This window comes from Salmo salar, chromosome ssa06 (assembly GCF_905237065.1).
Source record: "Salmo salar chromosome ssa06, Ssal_v3.1, whole genome shotgun sequence".
Classification (NCBI taxonomy): Eukaryota; Metazoa; Chordata; class Actinopteri; order Salmoniformes; family Salmonidae; genus Salmo; species Salmo salar.
The window spans coordinates 30,218,656-30,246,440 of NC_059447.1; the positions used below are offsets into that span (position 1 = coordinate 30,218,656).

The 27,785-nt window shown below is 45.3% G+C and overlaps 1 protein-coding gene across 2 annotated transcripts; it reads left to right on the top strand.

The window, feature by feature from the left end:
• The first annotated feature begins 329 nt into the window (after positions 1-329).
• Positions 330-27,139, top strand: si:ch73-281f12.4 (RA_Radil_like and Myo5p-like_CBD_Rasip1 domain-containing protein). Of its 2 annotated transcripts, none has more exons than XM_045720245.1 (15): positions 330-1,101; positions 1,473-1,811; positions 2,076-2,311; positions 3,365-3,699; positions 7,685-8,389; positions 8,617-8,654; positions 9,312-9,606; positions 14,106-14,325; positions 14,683-14,855; positions 18,833-18,977; positions 20,378-20,541; positions 20,703-21,090; positions 24,500-24,651; positions 25,638-25,777; positions 25,952-27,139. In XM_045720245.1, exons 1-15 carry the CDS (start codon positions 974-976, stop codon positions 26,049-26,051), a joined length of 3,558 nt encoding a protein of 1,185 aa, XP_045576201.1. In that variant the 5' UTR covers positions 330-973; the 3' UTR covers positions 26,052-27,139. The 2 variants fall into 2 exon arrangements, with proteins under 2 accessions (XP_045576201.1, XP_045576200.1); XM_045720244.1 differs by having other exon boundaries at positions 331-1,101; positions 24,497-24,651.
• Positions 27,140-27,785: the final 646 nt, after the last annotated feature.

The window sequence follows — 27,785 nt, forward strand, 5'->3', positions numbered from 1 at the left end:
GGATATAACCCATTTTAACATGGACATTGCCGTTGAGTGCTTCCACCATTTTAAAGTAGTCAACTGGGTAGGAATTCCTATGAGTTGGGAGGAATCAGCCAATGAAGAAGAAGAAAATGTACTAAATTAAAATGGAGATAGTCTCAACTGAGCTGCCCATGCTGTCCCAGACGTTATAATGGCACAGATACAAAGATGAGTCCTATATCTAGCTCTATGGGTGCTCCTTTACTCAGTCCATCGCATTTTCAAATCCCTCCCCGCCACCCGCCCATGCGCGAAATGAGCAATGACGTCAGGGTAGTAACTCCAGCACAACTTTTCAAACAGGTTGCATTCTATCAGACAACCACTACGTGTTGGGCACTGCGCCTAACGGGATAAGGAGAGATGGCATGGAGCAGACAGGTCAAAATTCGAAAGGTGCTTCGAATAACAAATAGTCCAGTTAAATATCTGAAATTGATCATTTATTAGAAGTAATTCACATTGGATGGATTTATTTATTTTTATAAGAGAAAAGCTTTTTAAAACTAGCGCTCGTATGGCTGTCCCGAACGTGGATACATTGTATCTGATTCTGACCAACTAACTTCTGTTCATGGAAACAATTCAGCAACAATTGTATCGAACGGATTACAGTCGATATTGTTGAGTTGGAAATTCGGAATATAACTGTAATTTCAAAGCGAGTGTATTTTGGAAGTTGCCTGATGTCTAATGCCAGTGGACGAGAATAACTTTTCTCCACGTCGTGCTTCTTTACGAAAACCTGTCAGAGTTAGTTAACAAACTGTCTGAACTGACAAATTCTTAGTTGGCTTCATCACCATGAGAAAGTGTGGATTCCAGTGTCAAATACCACGATGGACTGAGTATATTTGTCACAAATAGTTTTTGAGAATAGTGCCTTACCGTGCTTTATAGGGAGCACTTTGACATATAATATAGCCTACATCTGAACAAAGTCGTGATGATTTCGGAGGAACGAAGTAGTCATGTATCCAAGCAAGCCCTCAACTTTCCAGTGGGCCTATTGATCCGCTCGCCGAAGAAGAGCCTGGCAAAGCTGGGGAGGAAGCCAAGCAATGGATCCCTGCAGTAAGTCATATTATTTATATCCAGTGTGTCTATTTTGTGGGGTATTTAAAATGGGGCACCCTTATTTTGCAGAATTGGATTTCAGTTTTGTTACATGCAGCTGCCTGGGATTTTGTATATTCAAATGGACTTATGGCCTTCAATAGAAATGTAATTTATTTGTAGAGAAGTGCTCGAAATACTGTCCTCTTATTATTTACTCATTCATTTGGTGTCCTCTCTTGAACTCTCATTTTCATTTACATCTTTGCCTTGCTCTCTCTGTTTCACTCTGTCACTATCTACATGTATGTCTCTGTCTCTTATTTATATCTCTCTCTCTCTCTCTCTGTCTCTCTCTCCATCTATCCATCCATTTCTCCCTCTCTCAGGTCCAACACCTCGGATGGCACCACCCATTCAGCAGAGAGTACAGGCGTGAGGCAGCCGGCCAAGAACAAAATCCGCCGCCACAACAACAGACTGTCGACGGTGTTCAACCGGAGCCCCCTCCTGCGGGGCGACAGTGGGCAGAGGCATGCCCCAGGTGGCAGGAGCATGGCGGGGGACCTGCAGGCTGCAGATGACCCTGCTGAGCTGTCCAGTCAGATGTCTGCTCCAGGTATCCTAAAGATCTTTGGCAGCGACATTTGCCAGGGAACCAACTACAAGAGCGTGCTGGCCACGACTCGCTCCAGCGCCAAGGAACTTGTCAAAGAGGCCCTGGAGAGGTGAGGGGTTAGGGATGCCCACTGGCATAATGTGATTTGTTAGCATTAGCTTCAATGCTAACAGGCAAGCAGAAAGGGAACATTCCTCAAGGCTGAATGGCATGGATTGCAATACTGCTCATCCTAATATGGTGTGAACCATTGCAAATCACTTAAAGTTGGTGATATGGATATTTTACCCAAATGATCTCAAAGCCATTTTATTTCAGGGGGAATTAGATCTTATCATGGTATTCTGACTGAATCTCTTTTATCGTTGCTTAGATACTGTCTGGAGAAAGAGGATCCCAGTCGATATGTGCTGTGCGACGTGATTGGCCAGAACGGAGCAGACCACCAATGGAAGACAGAGTGCTTTCGGGTCGTGGGTGACCACGAGAAGCCCCTCATGCTGCAGTCGCTATGGAAACCCAAAGAAGGCTTCTCCAGACGCTTTGAGATCCAGAAGAGAGTGAGCGTAGAGGAACAGAGTGCTAAAGAGACCGACACCGTCACAGCAGGTACGTCAACCACACAGGTGCAGCTCAGTGACCCCACTAACAACAACCTAAAGCCCAGGTAACCATTCTGTCTCTGTTGGGGTGGCATTGGATCTCCTATCTCTGTCACTAACTGTAGGGTAATAGAAACCATTGCTTATCATGAGACAGAGCAGAGGAGATGGCAGGCAAGTGAGAGGTCAGAGAAAAACAAAAGCTGCAGTGAGGGGTAGACAAGGTCAGAGTGTCCCCTCTCTCTTATCTGGGATTGACGACAGTGTCCCAACAGGTCCCTCTGAAGCCCCCAGGGCAGGGGATTGGCTGTGGCTGGATAAGCTTTTTCCACTGGGACCTGAATGTGTCCACCGCTCCACATGTTATTCTTTCCATCAGAGCTTGCTTCCAGCACATTGGTCACTGTGTGGTCTTGTTTACTTTGGCGTGCGTTTGTTATGATTCTCAGTTTTCATCAAACCCCACAACCCCACATCACCCTCCACTCTCTTTGCGCCACTCTGATTGGGGGAAGCAGGGGGAAGTTGCCCCCTCTGCAGGCCTGACCAGCCCCCCTGACACAGTGTGGCAGAACAATGTGGAAGAACGCCCACTTCCACAGCTGATAAGGCCTGGGAGCAGGAGCTGTTAGCTGGGTGTGAAGCTGAGCTCTCTGGACATTCCATGGTGCTTAATGGCTCCAAATGAGCTGAATAGTGTTTATGTTGCGGTACGTCAGCCCAACAGCCAGGAACGCCTGTTGATATCAGATAGAGGACAACACCTCTTACTACCCCTCCAGATTTCCTCTCTCCTTCCCTTCTATGTTTGGTTTGACTGAGAGCCAACTCAGTAAAACATTATGATATGGTGGTGTGTGATGGAAGATCTCCACCAATAGTTTATTGAGTTTTTAGCATACTGTGAAGTTTCAGTTTATGCATAGATGAAGTTTATGTTACATTGACTATATCAGGACACAATCAATGATTTTGTGATAAACTATGAATACATGATTAACAATCACTTCTCTGCATCTAGTCTCATCCTCCCTCTCTCCCGTGCTCCTCTCTGCCCCAGGTATCAACGCCCAGGCTCGTAAGCTCCAGAAGGGCCGTTCGCGGGTCACCTCTCTGTTCATGGATGGCAGTGGTGAGGATGTGGAGGGCCTGGGGATGTGGAGGAGTCTCAGTGAGATGGACCTGTCTGCCATGGAGAAGGAGGCCGTGCGGGCCCAGCAGAAGGCCCAGCTCATCAGGGAGGACCCGGAGGCCGAGGCCGACAAGGAGGCCCTGCGTCTGGGCATGGAGAAGGAGGAGACGGAGAGCAGTGACGACAACACCACCCAGTACTCCATCCACCCGCCCTTTGACTTCCCCTACTTCCTGCTGCTGCAGGGATACAGCTACAGACAGGTAGGAAAACTGGAAAGTGAAGCTGTTGCCACTGCTATACATTAAACCCAGATGCATTTGTTTGTCTATCGGATTATTGATTAACTTAAATGATGAGTAACTTTAATGAAAGGCTTGGCTTCAGTTTACACAGCTGAAGTCAGTTTGTCAGATAAGAGTCAGTCTGTTCTTGAATAGTTAGGCTCAGAATAGTTTTGTATGGTTGGAGAATTCTTCCGGCTGCGACAGAGAGATGTCATACTGAAATCCTTCACAGAGGGCCTGGGCAGCCAGATAGCAGCAGCTGTAATTGGTTGAGCCGGGTGGCTGCTCAATTGAAGACCTTTCAAGGTTCTCAAGTGTCTCTTGGCAGGGTGGCAGAAACACTGTGACGAAGGCTTATCAGAGACACTGAGGCGTAAACAAGTATACTCCACTACACTATAGAGGCTCCCACTGAACCTCTTAGGTTAAGACCTGTGGTTAAAATCACCATAAACAGAGAGAGACAGTGAGAGAGAGGAGCAGAGAGCAGAGGGCTTTAGCTGCAGTGAGGATGCTATAACAGGGACAGCGAGAGACTGAGTCTTGCTGCTGGATTACAATGGGCTCAGAGTATTGGGCTCAGAGCCACGAGCTCAAGCAGAGTCGGAGTAGACCGGCATGTTGTGGACAGGTGATCCTCGTGTCCACACACTGAGTGGGCCAGCCTGGGTCATGTACTGGAGAGGCGGGAAAACGGAGCTGGCCCTGGCCCAGCAGTAGAGTTCCCACACTGGGATGTGTCGTCTCTCGTCAGGGCTCGTTGAATAGATAAGGAACACGGTGTTCACAATCACAGTTCAGCTCAGCCCTGCTGCCTCTGCAGTGGAGGTGGAGATAGGCCTGATTAAAGGTACATAGTATTAGAGAATAGAGCAGAAGGAACACTGCAATGTCTAAACAAACTCAGTGGATGGTCACATACACATGCCTAGCCTACACATTTGCACACTGGCTCGTGCATGCCAGAACACACATGCACATTTAGGCACAAAAGCTGCACATTCAACCAAAAATAATAATATTCTTCTCAAAAAGAGATTTCTGTGGGTGACAGATTTTTTTCTGCACTTTTATTCCTTTACAAAACATTCTGGATATTTCAATGCAAAACCAGAGTGAGAGTGGCAGGCTGTGGCCTGAGCAGAGGGCCGGAGGGCCAGAGGGCCGGAGGGCCAGAGAGCCGGAGAGCCAGGCCCATTTCTAGAAACAGGAAATGCTGCTGCTCTCTGTTGTTTGTTCCTCATTGTGGAGACTGCTGAGTGTGCAGGACACTGGGTGGGGTGTGCCAGATACTGGGGGAAGTACTGAGCCCGCCCCTGGTCTGTCCACTCGACAACAATATGTCACTCATATATCAGTCCTATCGAATAGAAATGTTCCAGCTCCGTAAATGAAATAGTTTTTTTCAGGCTTGGCTAGTTATTTTCGAAAGTGTCTTTGTGTTTCCAGACCAGATTTTCCTGAACATAATCACCTGTGAACCATGAGAGCTGTATTGGATTTGATTTCCTTGTAAGTTGTTCAAGTGCAGGTCAGTGTAGTTGTAGTCACAATTCACATTGACTCACAGCTATTAACTCCCTTCCTAGACAGTTTGATCTATTCTGCCAGATATCATGTGCAGGAAAATAAATAAAGGTTGTTTTGAATATTGCTTAGTGGCTGATTGGCTTCCATGCTAGCTGGGATGATACAGTATCATGACCTGCCTGAAAGGCTCTGCATGGTCAATCCGATGTCTGAAGTGGCCGTACAGCATTTACTGCGATGCAGCCTCCGCAGACGTCAGGGCTTTCATACTTGCGCTTAGCGGAGCAGAGCAGTGTTATAGTGAAGGAAGTTGTCAAGGAAGTGAGTTTGTGTTTATACATGACGTACCGCCCCCACCTACCGTCAACGAATCATGTCAATGCAGAGCTATAAGGAGCCCTCCGCATTGTTACAAAATTTGAGAGGTGCGACGCGGTACGGAGCTTCATTTGGCCTCTGTATGCCTCCGGAGGCTCCGCAATTGCGACACACCCTCCATATGGAGCCTCCGACTACATTTTCAGATCAAGCATAAAGTGGCTTTAATAGTCTTGGGACGGATGACCGAGCGACGGGTGGTGTTAGGTCATGACCTCCCCCACACTGATCCTCAACAGAAGGTCCCCACAGGGGTGCTCAGCACACTCCTGTACTCCCTGTTCACCCATGACTGCGTGGCCACGCACTTCTCCAACTCAATCATCAAGTTTTCTGTTGACACAACAGCGGTAGGCCTGATTACCAACAATGACGAGACAGCCTACAGGGAGGAGGTGAGAGCCCTGGCGGAGTGGTGCCAGGAAAATAACCTCTCCCTCAGCGTCAACAAAAGGAAGGAGCTGATTGTGGTCTACAGGAGACAGCAGAGAGAGCCTGCCCCCATCCACATAGACGGGGATGCAGTGGAGAAGATCAAAAGCTTCAGCTTCCTCAGCGTGCACATCACTGAGGACCTGACAATTTTTATCTTCTTTATCTTTACTAGTTTCTACATTGTATGTATAATAGTGAAGACATCAAAACTATGAAATAACACATATGGAATCATGTAGTAACCCAAAAAATGTTAAACAGGTTCTTCAAAGTAGCCACCCTTTGCCTTGATGACAGCTTTGCACACTGGCATTCTCTCAACTAGCTTCACCTGGAATGCTTTTCCAACAGTCTTGAAAGAGTTCCCACATACACTGAGTGTACAAAACATTAAGAACCCTTCCTAATATTTAGCCCTCAGAACAGCCTTAATTAGTTGGCACTCCACAAGGTGTCAAGTGTTCCACAGGGATGCTGGCACATATTGACTCCAACGCTTCCCACAGTTGTGTCAAGTTGGCTGGATGTCCTTTGGGTGGTGGACCATTCTTGATACACACAGGAAACGTTTGAGCGTGAAAGACCTAGCAGCGCTGCAGTTCTTGCCACAAACCGGTGCGCCTGGCACCTACTAGCATATCCCGTTCAAGGAACTTCAATCTTTTGTCTTGCCCATTCACCCTCTGAATGGAACACATACACAATCCATGTCTCAATTGTCTCAAGGCGTAAACATCCTTCTTTAACCTGTCTCCTTCCCTTCATCTACACTGATTGAAGTGGATTTTACGTCAAAAGGGATAATAGCTGATTCACCTGGTCAGTCTATGTCATGGAAAGAGTATAATGTTTTGTACTCGGTGTATTTTTATATGATATTGCTCGTTCTTTCTTTTTTGGGGGAGATTATGTGTGTATTGCTTTTTTAAAAGTGATTGTTTCATCCACTTCTCACTCCCCCTTGCTGCTCCCTCTATGGACAGTCTACCCCCACCCCAAACGGACACTTACCCTGCCCCCACCCCCCACATTTATCATTGCTACAGTATTAAATGTGAATAAAATATTATTATTATTGTCTAATTCACTTCTCTTTTTTTATCCTACACTGTTGGAGCTCGGAGCATTAGAATTTCACTGTACCCTGCGATAACATCTGCAACCCTGTGCATGTGACTAATAAACTCATAAAAAAAAAGAAATCTGCAAATCTGTGTACTTTGATTTGATTTAACATGGACTTATGGATTCACACCTAAGCCCTTCCATTCCTGTCCCTCCATCACACTGCCAGTACATGCTTATCCTGGATCTGTTCTGTCCTCACATAACACACGCCTCTAATGCGCCTGCTTGATCAATCTCCAAACGATTACACAACTTCTCAATTCAAGTCCTAGGTCTTAAATTTGCACTTTGTATTGTGGTGTCAAAGTGCATGCGTTTACTTTGTAATTAGGTACTAGGCAGGAGCAGTGTAATTACAGTGTAGTTAATACATAGTAGTTACTAATGATCATAGCATATTGCAAACTGAAACCAGTCCATTTTTTAATGTAGCAGTCATTCTCATGGATTCTGCTGGTTGACCTTCCATTGCCCCTCCTCTACGCTGCAGGACTTTGTCATCTACCTGATGAGCGGCACCACCACCATCTTCGGCTGCTGCAGGGAGCACTGTAACGGAGAGGACGAGGAGAGGCTCAAGGTGGACATCCTCCTCTTTGCCCCGGACATTCTTCCCCAGCACTGCTGTGTCAGGCGCCTGGACTCTACCAACTCCTTCCCAGGGGACACCAAGCGGACTCTGACCCTGCTGAAGCCCCTCCACGGCGCCTGCGTCACCCGGAATGGTTTCCTCCTGAAGGAGGAGGTGGAGCTGACCCCCGGGGACCTGGTGGGTCTAGGCCGACACTACCTGTTCATGTTTAAAGACCCTACCGCCACCCCAGGGGCCCCACAGACCCCTCTCTGGATGAAACAACTCTGCCCCGCCCATGATGGAGGAGTGGGAGTGTCATCCTCCTGTCAATCATGTGGCTCCGCCCTCCCCATGAAATGGCCTAGGGTCCAGAGGAAGCCGGCTCCTCCTCGGTGGAAGGACCCAGAGGGTGGAGAGGTATCTCTGAGCTATGAGTTGGAGCAGGAGGAAAGGGTCCTGCAGGAGATCCTGGTCATGGTGGACCCCAGTGGGGACGAGGCCAAACTGACCCCTGCCTTCCTGCTGAGCCTGTCCATCCAACACTCAGCCACCACGTTCCAGCTGACACACTTCCGAAGGTTGCTGCTCCGCATAGCCAGTCAGATCCAGCTCACCATGTGGGTGAGTAAAACTATGCACAAAAACAATGAGTCCAGCCAAACGATTGACCTTTTATATCATCACGCCACAAATAAACCTTGAATCGTTATGAATTAAACATACTGTGTGTCTCAAGGGTACTGTAAAGAAAGAAATGTATACAAAGCTGTCATCCAGATGGAATATCATTTACATAGGCTTGCTGCTGGTTTGAAATGAATGTTGTCTTTATCTCTGTCCTCTTGCAGGAGAAGACAAAGGAGCTTGCTGTGATCCAACCAGAAAGGTGAGTAGCAGCCTCTCCAACCTCAATCACTCAGCCTTCCCCAGAGATGCTAACAATGAACAGCAAAGATGACAACAGGGTGAAGAAGAGTGGCAACCTGCTGCCTCTGACACTAACACCCCTTTCTCCTTTAGTGTTTGCTATGAGTCATATACAGACTGTATGTAGAGCCAGGAGTCTTAGAATATGATGCTACTGCCTTCCACTACATTCCAACAACAATGCTACTTGAATTTCTGGGAGGGATGTGTACTACACACATATAGCATTCTCTCATTGTCACATGTCCCAGTGACTTATCTTTACAGAATAAGAAGCTGAGGAGTCATGGTCTCTTGATGTTCATACTTCTCTATATGCCACCCATTGAAGTGTATGAAGTCAAAATGATATCTCATGATGATTTAATGTTATGGAACATTATTGCAGGGCACTGTATTCCAAAGCTGTGCTTTGGCTGCCTGCTGAGAAAGGAGGAAGGATTTTTAAGGATGAATGTTTCATTTCATATTTCACTCATTTACACATTCCAAGGGATAGAGACATGCTGTAAAATATGAGTCACTCCCAAGCCACTTTTAGTGCCATTCACCCAGTACAGGGTATTTGTTGGCTGTTGGACTGAACTCAGACCTGTCTATATGTCTCCCCTTGCAGGAGCTTCAGTGATGTCCAGCAGGAGCCAGAGGATGTGCAGCTGCTGAGCATAGAGGAGCTGATCCCAGGCCTGCGGCCGCTGGTGCTGTGGATGGCCAACTCCATTGAGCTGCTGCACTTCATCCAGCATGACGTTCCCCAGCTGCTGCCCTGGAGGCAGGAGGAAGAGGAGGAGGAGGGCTCAGAGCCGGAGTCAGAGATGTGGTCCACTAGGACTGCCAGTGAGGAGGCCATGACGGTCCTGGAGGAGGTCATCATGTTCACCTTCCAGCAGTCTGTCTATTACCTCACCAAGGTCAGTGCATAGTCACACATACTATAATCATACATTGTAGATGGCATTCCATTTGCTCCGTTCCAGACATTATTATGAGCCGTCCTCCCCTCACCAGCCTCCACTGATACACTCACCAATAGATGCCATGCATGGAACACGCACACAAACATAGACACGTGCCTCACACACAGAATTAGCACACACACCGCACATGTACACAAATAATAACATCCTTGACTATTTGCCCCAGAACCTTGCACAGCCCAAATAGAAAGACATCTTTTGCCTGTGGACTACAGGAAGCAGGACTTGAGACCTTATGAACACCATTCTCCGTTTGCAGGTAGCATGCCAGACAATAAGCCGTAATAAGCCAGGGGAAACATGCACACGCTCTCTGGCTCTCTCAGTAAGGATAGGCGTGTGAGATAGTGTTGTCTTTTCCAGTGGAATAAAGGACTGCTTATCATCTTTTTAATATTCTGTAAATCCACTTCGAGGGTATTTTCAAAGTCTTTTGAAATGTTTATAGACAGCAACAAAAGATCTATCCTGTTCAACAGTGAGCCCCAGGAAGACACTCCCAGGCTGGGTTTACTGGAGTTTCCTATGTTTGAGCCCTATAACTAACTCAATGGCATTAACAGAGCACCATCACTGCCACAGTAACCCAGAGACCAGCAATAGACACCCAATAACACGGTCAACTGGAAACACCCGTTACCATGGCAAAGGTGCCTGGCGATGACGGTTCCAGGATGGGAGGGAGCACCGACATGGGTGGGAACAGGGAACAGGATTGTATGTGCTGCTGTTTTGTATGCTCCGAGACCACCTCTTCCTGTCCCTAGATTTCCGTTTCATGACAGAAACCATTGATAAAAGAAAGCTTACACATGCCTGTCAACTTTCCCTGTTGACAGGTACATTTACATGTTTACATGGTGAGGGGAAGGGCATTTCTTCCCCCAATAGTTACAGGCTCTAGTTAGACAGTCACCGCTGGAGCTCAGGGGAAAGCAGGCTTTGTTTTGGTGGTGGTTGGATGTGCAGTAGTCAGGGAAGCAGCTGTAGTCCAGTGGAGAAGCAGGGCAGAGTAGTGGCCTTTACCAAAAGTCTGTTTCCTGCTCAGGAACAGAGGAGCTGTCTTCACATAGACACACCACAAGGAGGGATGGGCGGGGTACTCACTGCACATTCTGGGGTCAAGTGAGAGACACAGGCCAAGTCTATACCTTAGATGAATTGTGACACTTTTTTGTGCCAGTATGACCCTATTTCTGTCAACAAACTACTCGAGCTCACACCCACAGCCATGTATGTTTTCTCAGACATGCTACCACTAGCTTCAAAATAATGTTTTAATTTTGTTTATATTCTTAAACAGTTGGACTTTTAATGCTGTACTGGAGAATACTATCCCCAGTTCCCTTCATTCGACCAATCTCAGCTTAAACTAACCAGCACCTGTAGCTCTGCAGAACTGGTCTCTAATCTATCTAGTGACCTGTGGTTGAAGGAATGTATATATGGTGATTGGGATTTAACAGGCAGGTCTTTATGATCTTTCAGAGCCTCTGAAGGGTCTGTCTTAGTCATGATACGTGCCTGCTGACCTGGCTGGCTGAGGGGTGATGTCATGGACTAAAACAATGGCAGAGAGCTGTGTCAGAGGAGGGAGGAGTAGGGAGGAGAAGGGAAGAGGGGGAGAAGGGAGGAGGAGGCCAGGATCTCTGCACTGTGACTCAAAGTATATTTTACTTATTGAGTGCTCAATGGTCAGAACTTGGCTTCCTCTTGTTTGGGTCCTTCTTACTTTTGGTGGAAGCAAGAATGTCGGGTGGCGGGGAGGGATTTGAAAATTCAATGGACTGAGTAAAGGAGCACCCATAGAGCTAGATATAGGACTCATCTTTGTATCTGTGCCATTATAGTGTCGGTGACAGCATGGGCAGCTCGATTGAGGCTGTCACCGACACTATAATGGCACAGATACAAAGATGAGTCCTATATCTAGCTCTATGGGTGCTCCTTTACTCAGTCCATTGAATTTTCAAATCCCTCCCCGCCACCCGCCCATGCACGAAATGAGCAATGACGTCAGGGTAGTAACTCCAGCACAACTTTTCAAACAGGTTGCATTCTATCAGACAACCACTAACTGTTGGGCACTGAACTGTTGTTGGGAAACAGGTTTTCCTGCTTGTTTTCCTGCTCTGCGAAAACCTTCCTCTACCTTGACCAGTATGTGGGTCGTTCCACGAAGTGAGTGCCTTTTGCGTCCCTTTGCTATTTAAAGTGGAAATTGTACACAAATATTACATTAAATGAAGTTCCCTTTAGTATAGAACACATGGAAAATTCAATAAATCTGATTTTTAATATGAATAAAGAATTCTGCATTTTGACATGTCCCTCTGTGCATCCTCTGTGACTTCTTGGAAGATTTATCAAAGTTTTCACCATCATTGTAAACGCTTAGTTATATTTCCTGAAGATCATCAAATCAAATTGTACTGGTCACATACACATCTTTAGCAGATATTATTGCGGGTGTAGTAAAATGCTTGTGTCTTTAGCTCCGACAGTGCAGTAATATCTAACAAGTAATATCTAACAATTTCACAACATATGCAACAATACACACAAATCTAAGTAAAGGAATGAAATTAAGAATATATAAATATATGGACGAGCAATGTCAGAGCAGCATAGACTAAAGATACAGTAGATAGAATAGAATACAGTATGTACATATGAGATGAGTAATGCCAGATATGTAAAAATGATTAAAGTGACTAGTGATCCATTTATTAAAGTGGCCAGTGATTTTAAGTCTGTGTATGTAGGCAGCAGCCTCTCTGTGTTAGTGATGGCTATTTAACAGTTTGATGTCCTTGAGATAGAAGCTGTTTTTCAGTCTCGGTCCCAGCTTTGATGCACCTGTACTGACCTCGCCTTCTGGATGGTAGCGGGGTGAACAAGCAGTGGCTCGGGTGGTTGTTGTCCTTGATGATAATTTTTTTTTAATGATCTTTTTGGCCTTCATGTGATTAGTGATTCATTTTAAGCAAGTAGAAACCCCTCAGCCTTCCAGTCATTACGCTAACGCTAGTTGGCATTGGCTCGCGAAACTACCACAAACTTCCTTCGTTTTGGACACAGAGACATAAAAATGGTATCCACAAGTTCATCTGACTCTAGGGGAGTAGATAAAGGGCCTCATTGCCAGTATCCTTTTAAGGTCAACCCTGTTACATGAACTGAACTCTCATTTAAAGATGGTGAAACTATTCCTTTTTCAAAGTGCAAATAAAAAGAAACTAGCAGTCAAATCATAGTGTAAAAGCAGGTGAGCTGGTTGAAGTCTTTTTGGCAATTTTCTGGTGTTTTGTGGTGGAAAGCTGAGCGGGTCGAGCATAGACAGGCTAGATATGTTTTAAATATATATATATATATTTTGTGAAGCTTGCATTCAATTGCCCCTCCCTGTTGCATGAAACAAGCTTCGATTCCCCCTGTCACAAGGGGATTTATGGATGATTTAAGATTAAGTTGTCAACCCTGTTACCTTATTTGGCACTTAATAGGCACTTACTATAGTCAATTTTTTATTCTTGATGTGGAAAAAATGTTGTTGTTTTTTTAGAACATGTACTGTTTATGACAGAATGCTAAAAGTAGGTGAAATATAACATTTTCGTTTTTTCCAACAAGTTACACTACTCAAAAGACACCTAATTGGTGGAACAACAAACCATGAGACAAAACACTCCAGGAGAAGTTGTAGGAGAAGTTCATTCTCATGCCTATTACTCACTGGTATTACCATTCCTTAGTAGTCAACAGCATGGGCTATTATCAGCTAGTTTATGATACTTGGCATTTATTTATTATGGGAATTATCAGGAGGCTGGTGGGGGCAGAGGGGGGTTGAGTCACTGGGAAACATTTGTGTTTCTGTCAGGAATGGCCAGTGGCACCAGTGTTATCAATGTGAATCCCAGGACTGTGTATGGTACACTGTTAACAATGGTGAGTGTCAAGACTGGACAGTCTCAGGCCCCTGGCTATCAGGCCCCTGGCTATCCCCCTTTGGAGGGGAAGTCTGTCTGTCCCTGTCTGGCTTTCTGTAACCCCTCCTCCTTGGGCTCTGACTGTTTTCTGATTGGCTCAGGGAGCTCAGGGTCAGTGGGCATAGCCCTGTTGACTAAGTCACTGATTCCACTGCAGTTTTTCTGAATCTGTCAACAAAGTTTTGCATGTTGATGAAGGTTTATTTTATAGAGAGTATGGCTGATAAAGTGAGAATCGCTGACAAAACGTTCCTTTAAAGAGTAATATATAATGAGTGAGTGCAGTATACTTTCTGTATTAGTGGTACTGGGTACAGTAGCTGTGACTGTAAGGTTTCTTATCTCCCTCTCTCTCCTCAGAGAGGTGCTAGACTATGGTACAGTGAGGTAAAGTCTTGTAGCTGTGACTAACACCTCTAGCATGCCTCTCTCTGTCCTCAGAGTATGTACTCGGCACTGCCAGGCCTGCTGGATGGAAACCCGTTCTCGGAAAGCGGGCAGCTGCGTGTGCCCGAGGGAGTGAGCGGCATCCTGGATGTCCTGAAGGAGGCGCTGTCTCTGCTCAACGCCTTCCAGGTGCACTCTGACATCAGCTCGCAGCTCTGCGCCTACCTCTTCTTCTTCACCAACGCATCCCTCTTCAACGCACTCATGGAGAGAGGTGAGACCTCCAACATGCTCTGTTTCTGACTCATGGGGTTTTGTAGGATCAAATCTTAATATCCTCAAAGTCCTATCACAAGTATCCTCATAAAATACATACTGTATGTGTTAATGGGATACTTCGGGATTTGGACTTTCCCCAGAGTAAGAACTTGTGGATAGCATTTTTATGTTTCTGTGTCCACTATGAAGGACGTTAGAGGTAGTTTCGTGAGCCAATGCTAACTAGCGTTAGTGCAATAACTGGAAGTCTATGGGTATCTGCTAGCATGCTGCATCTTATAGAAGTTTCATAAAACTCAATAGCTATGATCGAAATTACATGAGCATGTCTGAGTGGTGTTTTGTTCTGCAGGCTCTGGAGGTGGGTTCTACCAGTGGTCTAGAGGGGTCCAGATCAGGGCCAACCTAGACCTGCTGATGGACTGGATACAGGGGATGGGCCTAGGGGACCTGGCTGTGGAGTTCTTCCAGAAGCTCTCTGCTGCTGTCAATCTGCTGGCAACGCCCAAGGAGAACCTACTACAGGTCAGAGGGCACTTCCTTTATATTCACTTCCTGTTTTGGTTTGGTCTGCTGAGTCAGAGCACTAAATAACACTGTAGCCAAGATGTCCAAAGCAGTCTGAATATATAGTGTATCAAAATGGTATTTTACAGTGTATTAGACTGTACATCACCAAGTGTCTCAGTTCATTGTTGGTACACTAATCTCTGTTAAACCAAAAGTAAAATCATTATTAATTTGGTCAACTGCGTGATTTACTTCTGGGTCTATACGTGTTAGGAATTGTGAGTTCCAGCAGTTTGCAAAGTCTCCACCCTCACAAAAAGAAACTCTTATCCAAAGCCCCCTCCCCCCTTCCGATCTGTGTGGGCCACGCGTGAATCACTTGTAGCCAAGCAGTTTAAGCCCCGCCTTCGTTCAACCCTGATACGTCCATATAACCAGTGACGAAAACCCAAGGACTGAAACTACTGCAGTTCGTTATCACAGGGATCCCATTCAGTCCCGGCAGATTCTTGGGTCTACATGCAGAAGCTGCCCACAGGAGATTATTGGCATACCGAACATGCCTCGAGTGGGAAACCTTTGGGAGGTATTTAGGAAAATCTGGCAAAACATTGAAAGCATTCATGGATCATCACTGAAACTCTGTTCCCCTACATTTCGTTGCTAACTAGGTTTTACTCTTAGAAATGCATGTTGTCTTTGATGGAGGTGATACTGTTGAAGTAGTTATCAGAAAATAACATTGGGAGTATAGTTTGAATGGGCCATTGTGGGGTGAGAGATGTTGTTTGTTGTGTGTACACAGGCTGTTGGTTTTATACCTCTATAGCACCCTACTAAACATTCCCCTGCCCTGGCCAGTTACCAGATCTGGAAAAATACTGCAGGCTTCAGGTACGGTAGTACGATACACACTTCTGATGTTATGAGAACAGCTAGACTACGTATGGTCTTAACACTATCGGTGTGATGACAACATCCAGATGTAATGGTAAAGCAATGAAGCAACAGGGTGTTAATGACAACATTTCCGTCCACTATAGCAATTCTGAATGTATCCATTGTAGACCACAGGTGTTTTACAAGGTATGGAACAGATTGAAAATGTTAGAGAGCTGAAAGCTTATTTTCACTGACGGATGTCAGCTGAGTGGAAGTCACATGTGCCACCACATGACATCATTAAAAAAGCCTGGCAGAGCTGTGGGAAAAGAATGCTTGGAAACAATGGAATTTTTTTCCACCAAATTGTACTCTACATCTCATATTATGCAATGACTTCTCATCTATTGATGAAGAAAATACACATTTTGCCAAGATAGGCAGTCCTTGCACCAAGAACTTAAACAAATAGACATAATAATAATTCATAATTAGGTGGGTGCTTATATTTATCCTGTTTCACACATGTACAAGTGTGTATTATACACTTGTGAATTGTAAATGTGTTTTTTGCATATCCCAACTCCCCCGGGGACATCCTCGGACAGTGGGGTCACGGCCAGGTTCACTGTATGTATGTTTAAATCCCATATCATTGATGCCTGTGGCTTTAAACTGCGTGCCACTGAGTAGTTAATCCTTCTTTAAGCATGCCATTCTCTCTGTAATCCACTGAAAGCAGGATCCTGTTTACTGGGGGGAAGTTGAGCCTTGACATATCTGGTGGTGGTTCAGTTAGTTAACACTGTGAGCTAGTTAGAGACATAAAGACAGAGACCACCACATAGAACCACCCAGCTAAGGGGCTCCCGTGTGGCGCAGCGGTCCAAGGCACTGCATCTCAGTGCAAGAGGCATCACTACAGTCCCTGGTTCGATTCCAGGCTGTATCACACCCAGCTGTGATTGGGAGTCCCATAGGATGGCGCACAATTGGCCCAGGGTCATCCGGGTTTGGCCGGGGTAGGCCGTCAATGTAAATAATAATTTGTTCTTAACTGACTTGCCTAGTTAAATAAAGTTTACATTTAAAAAATAGGTGGAGGAACAGATGTTAAACACACACACACACACACACACACACACACATATCCTGTTTCTGGTCATGTTCATGTTTATGACACCTGAAAAGATAAGGGAGATAGGGAAAACCTGTTGCCAGTCTGTGTGTGACACAAGGCTGGCTTTAGCCCTGTCACCTTCAAAGAAAAGAGTGACCTCTGCCATGACATGCCCACACCACTGTATGTCTCATCCTATGAATGTACAGGGGCTGCAGGAAGGCTGTGGACACGTCATGTTCTTGTAATGTTCTCCCGGGTTAGTACATGAGAGAATCACCTCCTACTCATCCCAATTACAGCACTGTTGTTGTTGTGGATAGTTGTGGGTTTTATCTTAAAACCACAGATTGCACAGCCCTAAAGCATCAAATTCAGTCAGAAAGTTGTATTTTCTCCTGCAGCTGCCCTCATATTTCATTTAGATCCAGAGTTTATAGTTTCTTGATCTGATTTTATTTTGATGGAACTCATTCACCAGGATTGGAGAAAGGAGCCTGCTGAGACTCAGTGCAACCAGACTGACAGTGTAGCATTTCACTCTTCAATCCACAGCCATAAGGGGCTATTACAGTATGAGACAACACCTGTTCTCAATATCTAACCAGAAGGCATGGTAACAGCCCCAAAACAGCTCCCCAGTAGTAGAACCAGTCTCCCCTCAGTCAAAGGCTCCTCTTTTCGTGGGGACGGTTGCTAGGAGGCTGGTGGTTTTGTGTATGGATCACTCCCATGGCACGAGGTCAGATGTTGTGGTTGGTAAAACAGAGCGCACACCCTTGTCATATTCTCAGTTTTCCATCTGGAGTTCTGGGCTTGAGGGAGTGAGGGAAATAGTACATTACCAGTGATGTGGCATGGTTTTGTTATGGCTGAGCTCTCTGTCTCCAGTAATTACTGATGATACAAAGTTAGGAAGATTGTGTCATTGATGCCATGATGTTATGCCACTTACGACTGGGATACACCAAGTCAAATAGTAGATATAGAAAAGATAAACTTAAAATAACGTAAAAAACAAGTCACTTTGGCTTATAAACATTCCCATAACTCCTCCTTCTGGCCAGCCTCTGTGCTGTCATGCGACAAAGAGGGTGTGCTCATTGGAGGAATGAAGGGATACAAGGCTGGGGTAAATATGGTCTGATATATTCTACACTATGCCTGTCAGCATACCAATAACACCTCTATGCCAATGATGTCATCTTGAAATGATTCACCTATGTCTTTCTGGTTAGTTGTGAGTCATTAAAACACCTCAGCTCTCCAAGGTGTGTCTGAGTGAATGAGGAAATAGTTGAAGGTTAAGTCTCTTGTGTGTTTATTCCCACTAACCAGAGAGAGGTCAACTGAGAGGATAACACCTGATTGTTCATAGTCATATAACACATACAGGAATCTAGACGCTGTAATTAGCACATCTTCTGATGACATCTCACGCTTGACGTTTATGACTCAGCAATTGTTTAGTCATATAGATGGAAAATGTGACATTCAGGAACATTGACTTCCACAAATCAAGCATTTGAACATTTCTCCATTCTGTGTGTGTGTGTGTGTGTGTGTGTGTGTGTGTGTGTGTGTGTGTGTGTTGATTTTATTATTACTATAGACAGTGACATAGGTTGGCATGACAAGTATTACTTACAGTCCTAGATTTATTTTCCTAATGAATTCATCACCATATAATCTGTCATTGGAATGACACAAATATGCAATTACAGTACTTGGACAGATTTGTGGTTTGAAATATTTTGTACATGAATAGTTTTCTGTGGAAAAAACCACACTGAGGAAGTGCTACCCTGTCATTTTTAGTTTCCCTAACAACAATGACATCAAACAGCTCTGCCAGCTCTTGCATTTAAATTATGCTATGTTTACTCTTTTGTGAAATATGCAATCATATTCCTTGTATCATGGTCCTTGTGCCTGTACATTGATATTCTTGTAACGTGTGAGTGTACATATGTGTGTGTGTGTGTTTCAGGCATCATGGAGCTCTCTGAGGACTGAGTTCATGCCTCTGAACCCAGCCCAACTGCACCACATGCTGAGGGAGTATAACCCAGGCAGGGCCTGTCCTGCAGACTGGAACCCCTCGCCAGACGAGGCAGAGGCTGCCCTCAGGACCAGTGAGTGGAACACAGATACAGCAGAGTCACGGCGGGAAGCCAAACAGACACACAGACACGTTCACGCGTATAAACCATATTTTGAAACAAACACACGTGTTTCTTGGACAAGCAAACTCACATGTAGTCTGTACACTTGTGTACACACACTCACTCTGCCAAGATTCAATCAGATCAGACTGTCGCCCATGCCCTGATAGGGTTACACGGAACCCAAACCGGCTGTGCGCGTGCGCCATCGTGCATACATTTATTTTGTCCCCCTACACCAAACGCGATCACGACACGCAGGTTAAAATATCAAAACAAACTCTGAACCAATTACATTAATTTGGGGACAGGTCGAAAAGCATTAAACATTTATGGCAATTTAGCTAGTTAGCTTGCACTTGCTAGCTAATTTGTCCTATTTAGCTACCTTGCTGTTGCTAGCTAATTTGTCCTGGGATATAAACATTGAGTTGTTATTTTACCTGAAATGCACAAGGTCCTCTACTCCGACAATGAATCCACACATAAAATGGTCAACTAAATCGTTTCTAGTCATCTCTCCTCCTTCCAGGCTTTTTCTTCTTTGAACTTATATGGTTATTGGCATATAAACTTTCATCGTGTTACCACGACGACCGGCAACACAGTTCGTCTTTCAATCACCCACGTGGGTATAACCAATGAGGAGATGGCACGTGGCTACCTGTTTCTACAAACCAATGAGGAGATGGGAGAGGCAGGACTTGCAGCGCGATCTGCGTCAGAAATAGAAAGGACTTCTATTTTAGCCCTTGGCAACGCAGACGCTCGTTGACACGCGCGAGCAGTGTGGGTGCAATAATTGAATAACATAGATTTCTAAATTTATTTTGCAATGCGACCCGAGCGGTGTAGTCAGGGTATTAGTAACTAGAGGCCTATTCCCTGTTGTGTCTGAGAGTGGCTGAGTGTGTTCCCCAGAGTAAATCTGTCTGCCTGTCCCAGTCTAACTCTAAATTGGAGCATGGGTATAGGGGGGAGGTTAGAGAGGAGAACCCTGCCCAGCCCAATCAGTTTCACCACAGAGTTAACTCTCAAATCCACCCCTCTCAATATAGGACTTGGTACCTGTCTCCCTTCTCTGTCCCCTGTCACCTCACCTGTTCTGTGTGAATGGCCCAACTCCTGCTGGCACCACCTGGGGGGAACTTTATCTTGTCCTAGAGGCCATGACTGTCTTTCTTAAATTGGAAAATCTAAAGGATTAACCTACAAATCAGATGTAATTAAGTCAATGAAGTAAAAGGAAATAACAAGTATAAATAATGTAGTGTACACCGTGAGAAAGCTCTTCCAGAGCTTCTGTTGTAATCTTTTCTGAGTCACGCCTTCTGTCTTTAATGATGTCCTGTATTTCCCTCCTCCTCTAGCTGACATACTGGAGAGTTTCGACAACCATCCTCCCCTTATCCTGCCTAGCAACACCTTCCACCTGGAGTTGGGTAAACCAATCACGGAGCCCGCTCTGTTTGAGCAGTTCGGCCGTCTGCAGGACTTCATCCGTAGTCTCCCCCCCAGTCAAACAACACAGCAGGTAACCACCTATCTGACCTTCTGAATCTGTGTACCCAGATTTACACATATACAATCTAATGAGAGGCCAGTGGCAGCCCTGGACTGGTGGTGCTCAGTAAATGAGACATTTTAACTTTGATGTTTTCCATCTCTGTTTTATTGACTTCTCTCTCCCTTCAGGCACTCAGCGGGACAGCTACAGACGCCAAGTCTGCGACCTCACGCTCCTCGCCCTCTGTCACAGTGGTGGTCCCTGACCCAGTTCCCTGCCCCTCGCTCAGGGCAGAGGTGGACTCTTTGAGCCCTGCGGCGCCCCCTCAGGCCCGGGGGTCTCATGGCGACCTAAGCTGCTGCCTTGCAGAGGCAGAGCTGTCCCACAAGCTGAAGAGTCTGGAGCTGCAGAACACCCTACCTAGGAGTGGCCAGGCTGACCTGGGATGCCACAAGAGCCTGGCTCTGGACCCCTCCTGCCTGCTGACACCCCCCAACACCCCCCAGGGCATGGAGCTGTCTCAGTCTGAGCTGGAGGCAGACCTGCAGGAGGGAGCAGCACGGCAGCACAGGAAAGGTAACACAGGGGGCTGTGGCATACAGTAAGGCTACATACAGTTACAATACAAACAGCTCTGATTTGATAGAAAAGAAGCATAAAAAGCCATGTGTCAGCTGAAGTGTGTTATTGACCAATCATAACAGAGGATTGATGATGCTGTAACAGTGGGGGACACATACTGTACATAGTAATCCTAAAAGAAACTGATCCTGTCTCAATCATCTTGGATGAACTACGAAGACAAAGAATAACAGAGGATCCCTTCATGGCCTTTCCCTCCCTCTGTGGGTTTTACAGTGATGTAAAACTCCTGTCACAGCAAATACAGCCACGTCGGCTCACACTGTGGCTCATGTACCTAACCCCTGGAGGTAGGTCGCTAGTGCCTCCCTCGTAATATCAACCCACCAATGATTGACAGGCTCCATTAAAGAAAGAATTTGTCTGCTTGACCCGGGAGACCCTGGTGCATATTTGTCCCCAGTGGCTCCAGGTTGACACAAGGTGCTTGATATGACAGGGGGAGGAGGAGGAGAAGGAGAGCTCTCATTCTCCCTTCATCTCTTCAACTCTATTGACTCTGGACAGAAACTACAGGTCATTGGAGAAATAAAGAGCTGTTCTGGCTGTGTAAAGGTCGTGTTCTCCCTGTAGGGTGGATTCCATGTGTAGAGGAAAGGCCATTTCCTCCTCAGGCCTATTGTTTTCTGAAGCTCTGCTCATGAGGTCATCTGTAGGAGTGGATGGGAGGGGAAAGTGAGCGGACTGCTCTCTGGTTCTGATTTATTCTGTGGTGGAGGAGGTGAGCTGAGAAAGGGGAGGAAAGGACTAAACATCTTATTCCGTAACTGGGAGGGAAACTTCCAGGGTTAACTTCCAGGGATAACAATGACGTCCATCTCCCTAAAGCAGGCCAGCTTTCTAAAGCGATGTCTCAAACAATGTGTAAGATTCTAACACTTTTATATAAGTCCTATCTATACCAGCCATACTCAACAGGCGGACCGCGGTCCGGATCAAGTTCCTCTTGTTATGTCATTCACTGACAGACCTTAGAGAGCTATTTATAACCTGTCAGAAATGTTCAGTGAATTACTACTAGCCCATGTTAGCTAGATGGGTAAATTAGATTAACCAGCTATCATGGCCAGATTATGTGCCCAGGGGCCTCAACACCAGCGGCCCGCATTGATTTTGTTCAGTTACTCATGTATCATATGAACACACAGAAATGTCAAAATGTGTAGAATATAAAAAAAAAATGTAAAATGTAAATTAGCTTTAAAATGTAAAAATGTCTAGAATTGCAGGAAATGAGGTGTAAACTGACAATATTTTCTCTCCGCCAGCAATATGGCTGTGTACAATTTAAACAGTTTGAATAGCATGGGTTGGGAGGTTGGGGTTTGTTACTACGCCGATTAATGACAGGACATATCCGGACCTTTGCCACCTAGGAAATGTGTGTGACCGCCGGACATTCTCAAATAGTAGTCTAGTACGCCTGTCCTATACAGTACATTGACTTTTCTCAAGGGATACAATCGTTGAGTCAAACACCTAGCAAAAGAGAGTGAGTCTATAAGTTTGATGCCACTTTATCTAAAACATTGTAGGAATTCTGAATTTCTGATTTCAGATACCACAGTCCCAGGTCAAATCCAAACAACAGGTTAGATAATAAAATCCCGTTAGTCCAGTGGAATCTAATAGCAGTCCATGGCCTTTCCTGTTGATTAACACCAGCTAGTTCCCTCATCTCTTAATCAGAGACAAACGCTCTGTGTAACATTTGACTGTTTGTAAGTGCTTACCGTATGCTTAAAGCTCCCTGAACCCCTGTGTAGTTGTGTGTAAATAGGGCTTTACTAAAGCTTCCATTTTGTTGATCATAATCAGAACTCATTACGATCAATGGCCCTTGTCTTTATACGGGCTCTATGGTTTAATAGTTTGTTATTGTTATGAAAATGATGTACTATTGAACATTACCCACTTTCACAGAAATATTCTCTAATCATGTCATTTCCCTGGTTATGACATTGACCATAGCTTCCCACCATGTATTACTGTGGCCTCCCAGTCCCATAGAGTGCTCCTGCTCTCTGCTCAACCTCGGTGGTTTTGGGCGCTAACAGTAATTTACCGCTATTTTGGTAGCATTGCTAATCCTTTAATCTGTACCAAGAATTACAGAGAGGTGGTGATGTCAGGAGAGAAAAGATCAGTGGCTGACCCGTCATGGGAATTTACAGTTGGGTTGGTGCGTGGAATCTTAATCGGGACAGGCATTGTCCAGAGCAGGTCCTGCATGGGGGGCAGATGGGCTCGGGCTGGGGGAGAGCAGGGGAAGACCAGGGGAAGGCCGGGGGAGAGCAGGGAAGAGCAGTGGGAGACCAGGGGAAGGCCGGGGGAGAGCGTGGGAGAGCAGTGGGAGAGCAGGGGGAGACCAGGGGAAGACCAGGGGGAGAGCAGTGTGAGACCATGGGAGACCAGGGGAAGACCAGGGGAAGACCAGGGGAAGGCCAGGGGAGAGCAGGGGGAGAGCAGGGGGAGACCAGGGGAAGACCAGGGGAGAGGCCAGGGGAGAGCAGGGGGAGAGCAGTGGGAGAGCAGTGGGAGAGCAGGGGGAGACCAGGGGAAGACCAGGGGGAGAGCAGTGTGAGACCATGGGAGACCAGGGGAAGACCAGGGGAAGGCCAGGGGAGAGCAGGGGGACACCAGGGGAGAGCAGGGGGTGGGGGTGAAAGTGTAGGGCATGCTGGTGGTACTGTTGCTGGTGGCTAGGTTGTTGTGACAGGATAAATACACCACAGACAGAGAGCACTGGACCAACCTGAGGAAGAGCTTTCCCAAGGCCCCAAAGCTTTACATGTAGAGCTTGTTCTCAGTGGGGTTCTGTATGGTTCTCATTACAACGTCTATGCATTTAGTGGACTCCCCACAGTTTTATAGCACTCAGACTTGACATGATTTTTATATGGAGTCCAAAGGCAACATCTGTGTTCAATATCAGTGGTAGTTATATGTATGTTGAGGAGGTCAAACCAACTGCGTGTCCCTCTGGAGCAGCTCAGTGGAACCTCCAGTCTTTGATCCATATATATTCCTATTGGTAGAAATAATAATCCTTATAACACTAATGCCTCTGGACTTAAAAAAAAGCCCAGTATTGTAACTTCTCTTTCATATGACTAGACAGAGACCCCTAGAAGGTACTGTAGAGGGGTTTCAAAGGGGAACCAGACACTACTTTCATGTTTTCTCCTGAAGTAAACCCTGTCTCAAATTGTCACAGTGATATGATTTCATTATAATTTCATAAACGGACCACAATAACAGGAAAAGTAGAACTTTAAACAGAGTTAAGGTGGGATTGGATACTGTGTCTAATGTGGGGTGTTCTTGTGTGTCTCCTCAGCAGGCAGCTGCCCAAGGGAATGTTCTGAGAGAAGGAATGGGAATGTGGAGGAAGATAATGTAGAGGAAGAGGAGGAGAAAGAGAGGGATGAAGTGTTTACTGTGGAGCTACACAGAGGACCTCATGGTCTAGGCCTGGCTCTGGTGGATGGAATGGTGGGTGAAATCCTTGTCTTGTTGTCTTTATTCCTCCACCTCCTCCTTTGTTCATCTCCTTCACCCAAGTCTCATCTTCCTTTTTGTTTCTCTACCTCCCTTTCTTATTTTTCATCTCTCTGCATGGGGAAATCAATGAAATGTGAAAAAGCTCTAACATTCTGTCTGTGCCTGGTTGTACAAAGTGACAGCCTTGTCGAGGCAAGGGGCGTGTGGCTCTTATTTGGTCATGTGATTTATGACATCCTAATATAAGGCCTTGCATGGCTGTTCAAACCTCATAGTCGCAGGTTAATTAGTTAAAGGTTACATATTTCCCATGATTAACTGTGTTACATCATCATCCATCAAAGTCAGGGAAATCTAGCTTTTAAATGAATGATGAGTTGAACTGTGACATAGATCTCAACTACAGATAGCAAGAAGAGTTATTGAGCGTGTGTGTGTGTGTGTGTGTGTGTGTGTGTGTGTGTGTGTGTGTGTGTGTGTGTGTGTGTGTGTGTGTGTGTGTGTGTGTGTGTGTGTGTGTGTGTGTGTGTGTGTGGTATGTGGGTGTGGGCTTAAGCTTGGGTTTACTAACAGGTGTACAACATGTGGTAAATGTGTTGACCTCCTTTTTGCAGTCAGCCATGAACCACATTGAGAACACTAAGCTAATTTATAAGAACCGGAAGACTCCTCTATTGCACAATAGTCAGCTGCAATGGTTATTATTACCCTCATACCAATGTCTGCCTTTGGCTTCAAATTCTACTAAAGTGCTGTTTTCATCATTTAATTCATAACAGAAACGTGTCTGGTCTGTGAAAGCCTCTACTCATGTATATGCATGCAGGTGTACTGCTGTGGAGGATTCTATAACATGTGGTGCCCCCTGTAGGATAGAGATGAAACAGCGGAGATGTTCCTATGATGCTATTGTGCAGGTACGGCATATCGTCAGACCCAACCTCAACGCTTCCTGCATCCTCTTGTGTCCTGTGTAGAAAACACCTCTGAAGATGACTGGGATCTATATCAAGTCAGTGGTACCAGAGTCCCCAGCCGCCCAGTGCCAGAAACTGAGGTTCGGAGATCGTATCCTGGCTGTGAACGGCATCAGTCTGGTGGGCATGGAATACCACATGTAAGTAGTGTAACATGGAGACCGGTCTTTACTACCCTGTGTTGATTAAGAAGTTGTAATACAGTACTGGATATTATTAAGGTAATAAGAGTTATAAAACATAACACAGAGTAGTGTCGTTCCCTCCCTCTGTTTAACACCCTCTGATGTTCTCTCTCGTTCTCTCCGTCACAGTGGTAGAGAGCTCATTCGTTCATCTGGAGATGCCCTCAGATTGCTGGTGGCCAAAAACGAGTCCAAATCAACGGGGAAGAGCTCAGGGATCACGTGCTGAGTGGAAGGAAGGTTTCAATAGAGGCTTCCCCAAGTGACCTTTGACCCTCAGAAGGGAGCTTAATCTTCTCTCTTTATCCAACTAAGGAGCTTAGTTGTCTGTCAGTACTTTACGAGACGTGTTCCTCAACCAAAGGATAAAAGACACTTGACTGTTTATTTTGTTTTGGTGAATAATCACTCCTCACTGAGTATTTTTAAATGAAGCTTTACTGTACATAGAATGAACAGGAGGACACAGAGGATGAAACCACTAGACTGAATCCACTATTGCTTAAGTCTTCTCTGAAGCACCCCTTTTGAATGAATGCAAATTCAAAAGCAAACACTACATGTGTATCAACAACATGGTCCAGACAGCTTTGCAGAAGTGTTTTCTGTTGCCCCCTTTTCTTGTCAGCATGTGAATAAATCTGCATGGTGAGCTGTCCTTCGTACCCAGAAAGCACTGGGTTTGGGAGAGTAGAAAAGAACAGCGGTTAAGGCAGTTGTTGCGAGCAGGGTGGAGCTATTTCAGTGTCTTCAAGGCCACTATCTACAAATGGCTAGTGCACAGCATTCTGTCTGAAGATTGCTCAGCTTTACAAATGCCAAAACCCATAAGAACTTATGCAAATATAACATTTCTGTAGAACTGTAAATTATAACGTATTTTTTGAGTAAAAACAATGACTCATTCTTATGTCGTAGTGGCTGTATACTTTGGATATTTACTGAAGTGCTATTAGTGAAATACTTTCTGAAGCACTACAGTATAACGAAAGGTTGTCATGGACTCTATGGTTATCTATAAGGCATTTCAGTGGATCTCAGTGATAATCTAATATAGATTCCTGCAGGTATCAAAACCTCACTGCTAAACATCTCTGACTTTTCCCATGTGGTGACAGTGACACTAACTTATGACTGTTTATGAAATGTTTATAAACAAATTACTCTTTATGACAGTTTTAAGTCAACTATCTCTCTTAACAGTGTTAAGTCTTCAATTTTATTGACGACAAATAAGAGTATTCAATTTTTTTATACTTATATTGTCCAGTATTTTTGAACATATGAAATAAATGTTATTTCGATTTTAAAGCAAAATGAGAGCTCCAAAATTCCTGAGTTATTCCCCAATCCCTACATTGCCTTCTACCCATAGAGGTTGTTGCCTCACAGACGGTACAACCTGCATCCCCAGATGGTTGAACACTCTCCGGCGTGGGACGTAACAAGGCCAAATAAAGCAACGGCACACTTTGGGGTGAATAAGGACTCCAGCTGTTGACCAAGTGCTTTTAAACGGGGGGAGGTAGCAGGGAAACAAGGGTGTGTCTCACTCAGGGCAGACACGCTCCACCACAAGATCCGCCATTTATAGTGCCCTTTGGTTTCCACTAGAGCAGCACTTTCCACTACACCACTCAATTTGACACACCCCAGGGTTCTCCACTGTGCCCCGAGGTCCATAGGAAAATGGTTGTTTTGGCATTAAAAAGGCAATCTCACACTTTGCATACTTCATGCTTGCAGGTAAACACAAAACTATGTCAGAAGCTGCTGATTGTAAGGAGTGTTCTGCCCAAGTCATCCATTTTCTCCCCTGGTATAACGCTTTACATTAATGCACTTTTAATAATTAGCTAAACACAGCCAATTATCAACTGTAATTTCTTCATGGTGCTAGTCACACAAAGAGAAATCTGTACATCAAAAAAGTGCTGATATAGTAAGTTACACAGCTAAATAC

Coding starts and splice junctions, on each gene's coding strand:
- si:ch73-281f12.4 (XM_045720244.1), top strand. CDS start 974: ATGATTTCGGAGGAACGAAGTAGTCATGTATCCAAGCAAGCCCTCAAC. Junction 1,102..1,472: donor CCAAGCAATGGATCCCTGCA/GTAAGTCATATT, acceptor TCCCTCTCTCAG/GTCCAACACCTCGGATGGCA. Junction 1,812..2,075: donor GTCAAAGAGGCCCTGGAGAG/GTGAGGGGTTAG, acceptor ATCGTTGCTTAG/ATACTGTCTGGAGAAAGAGG.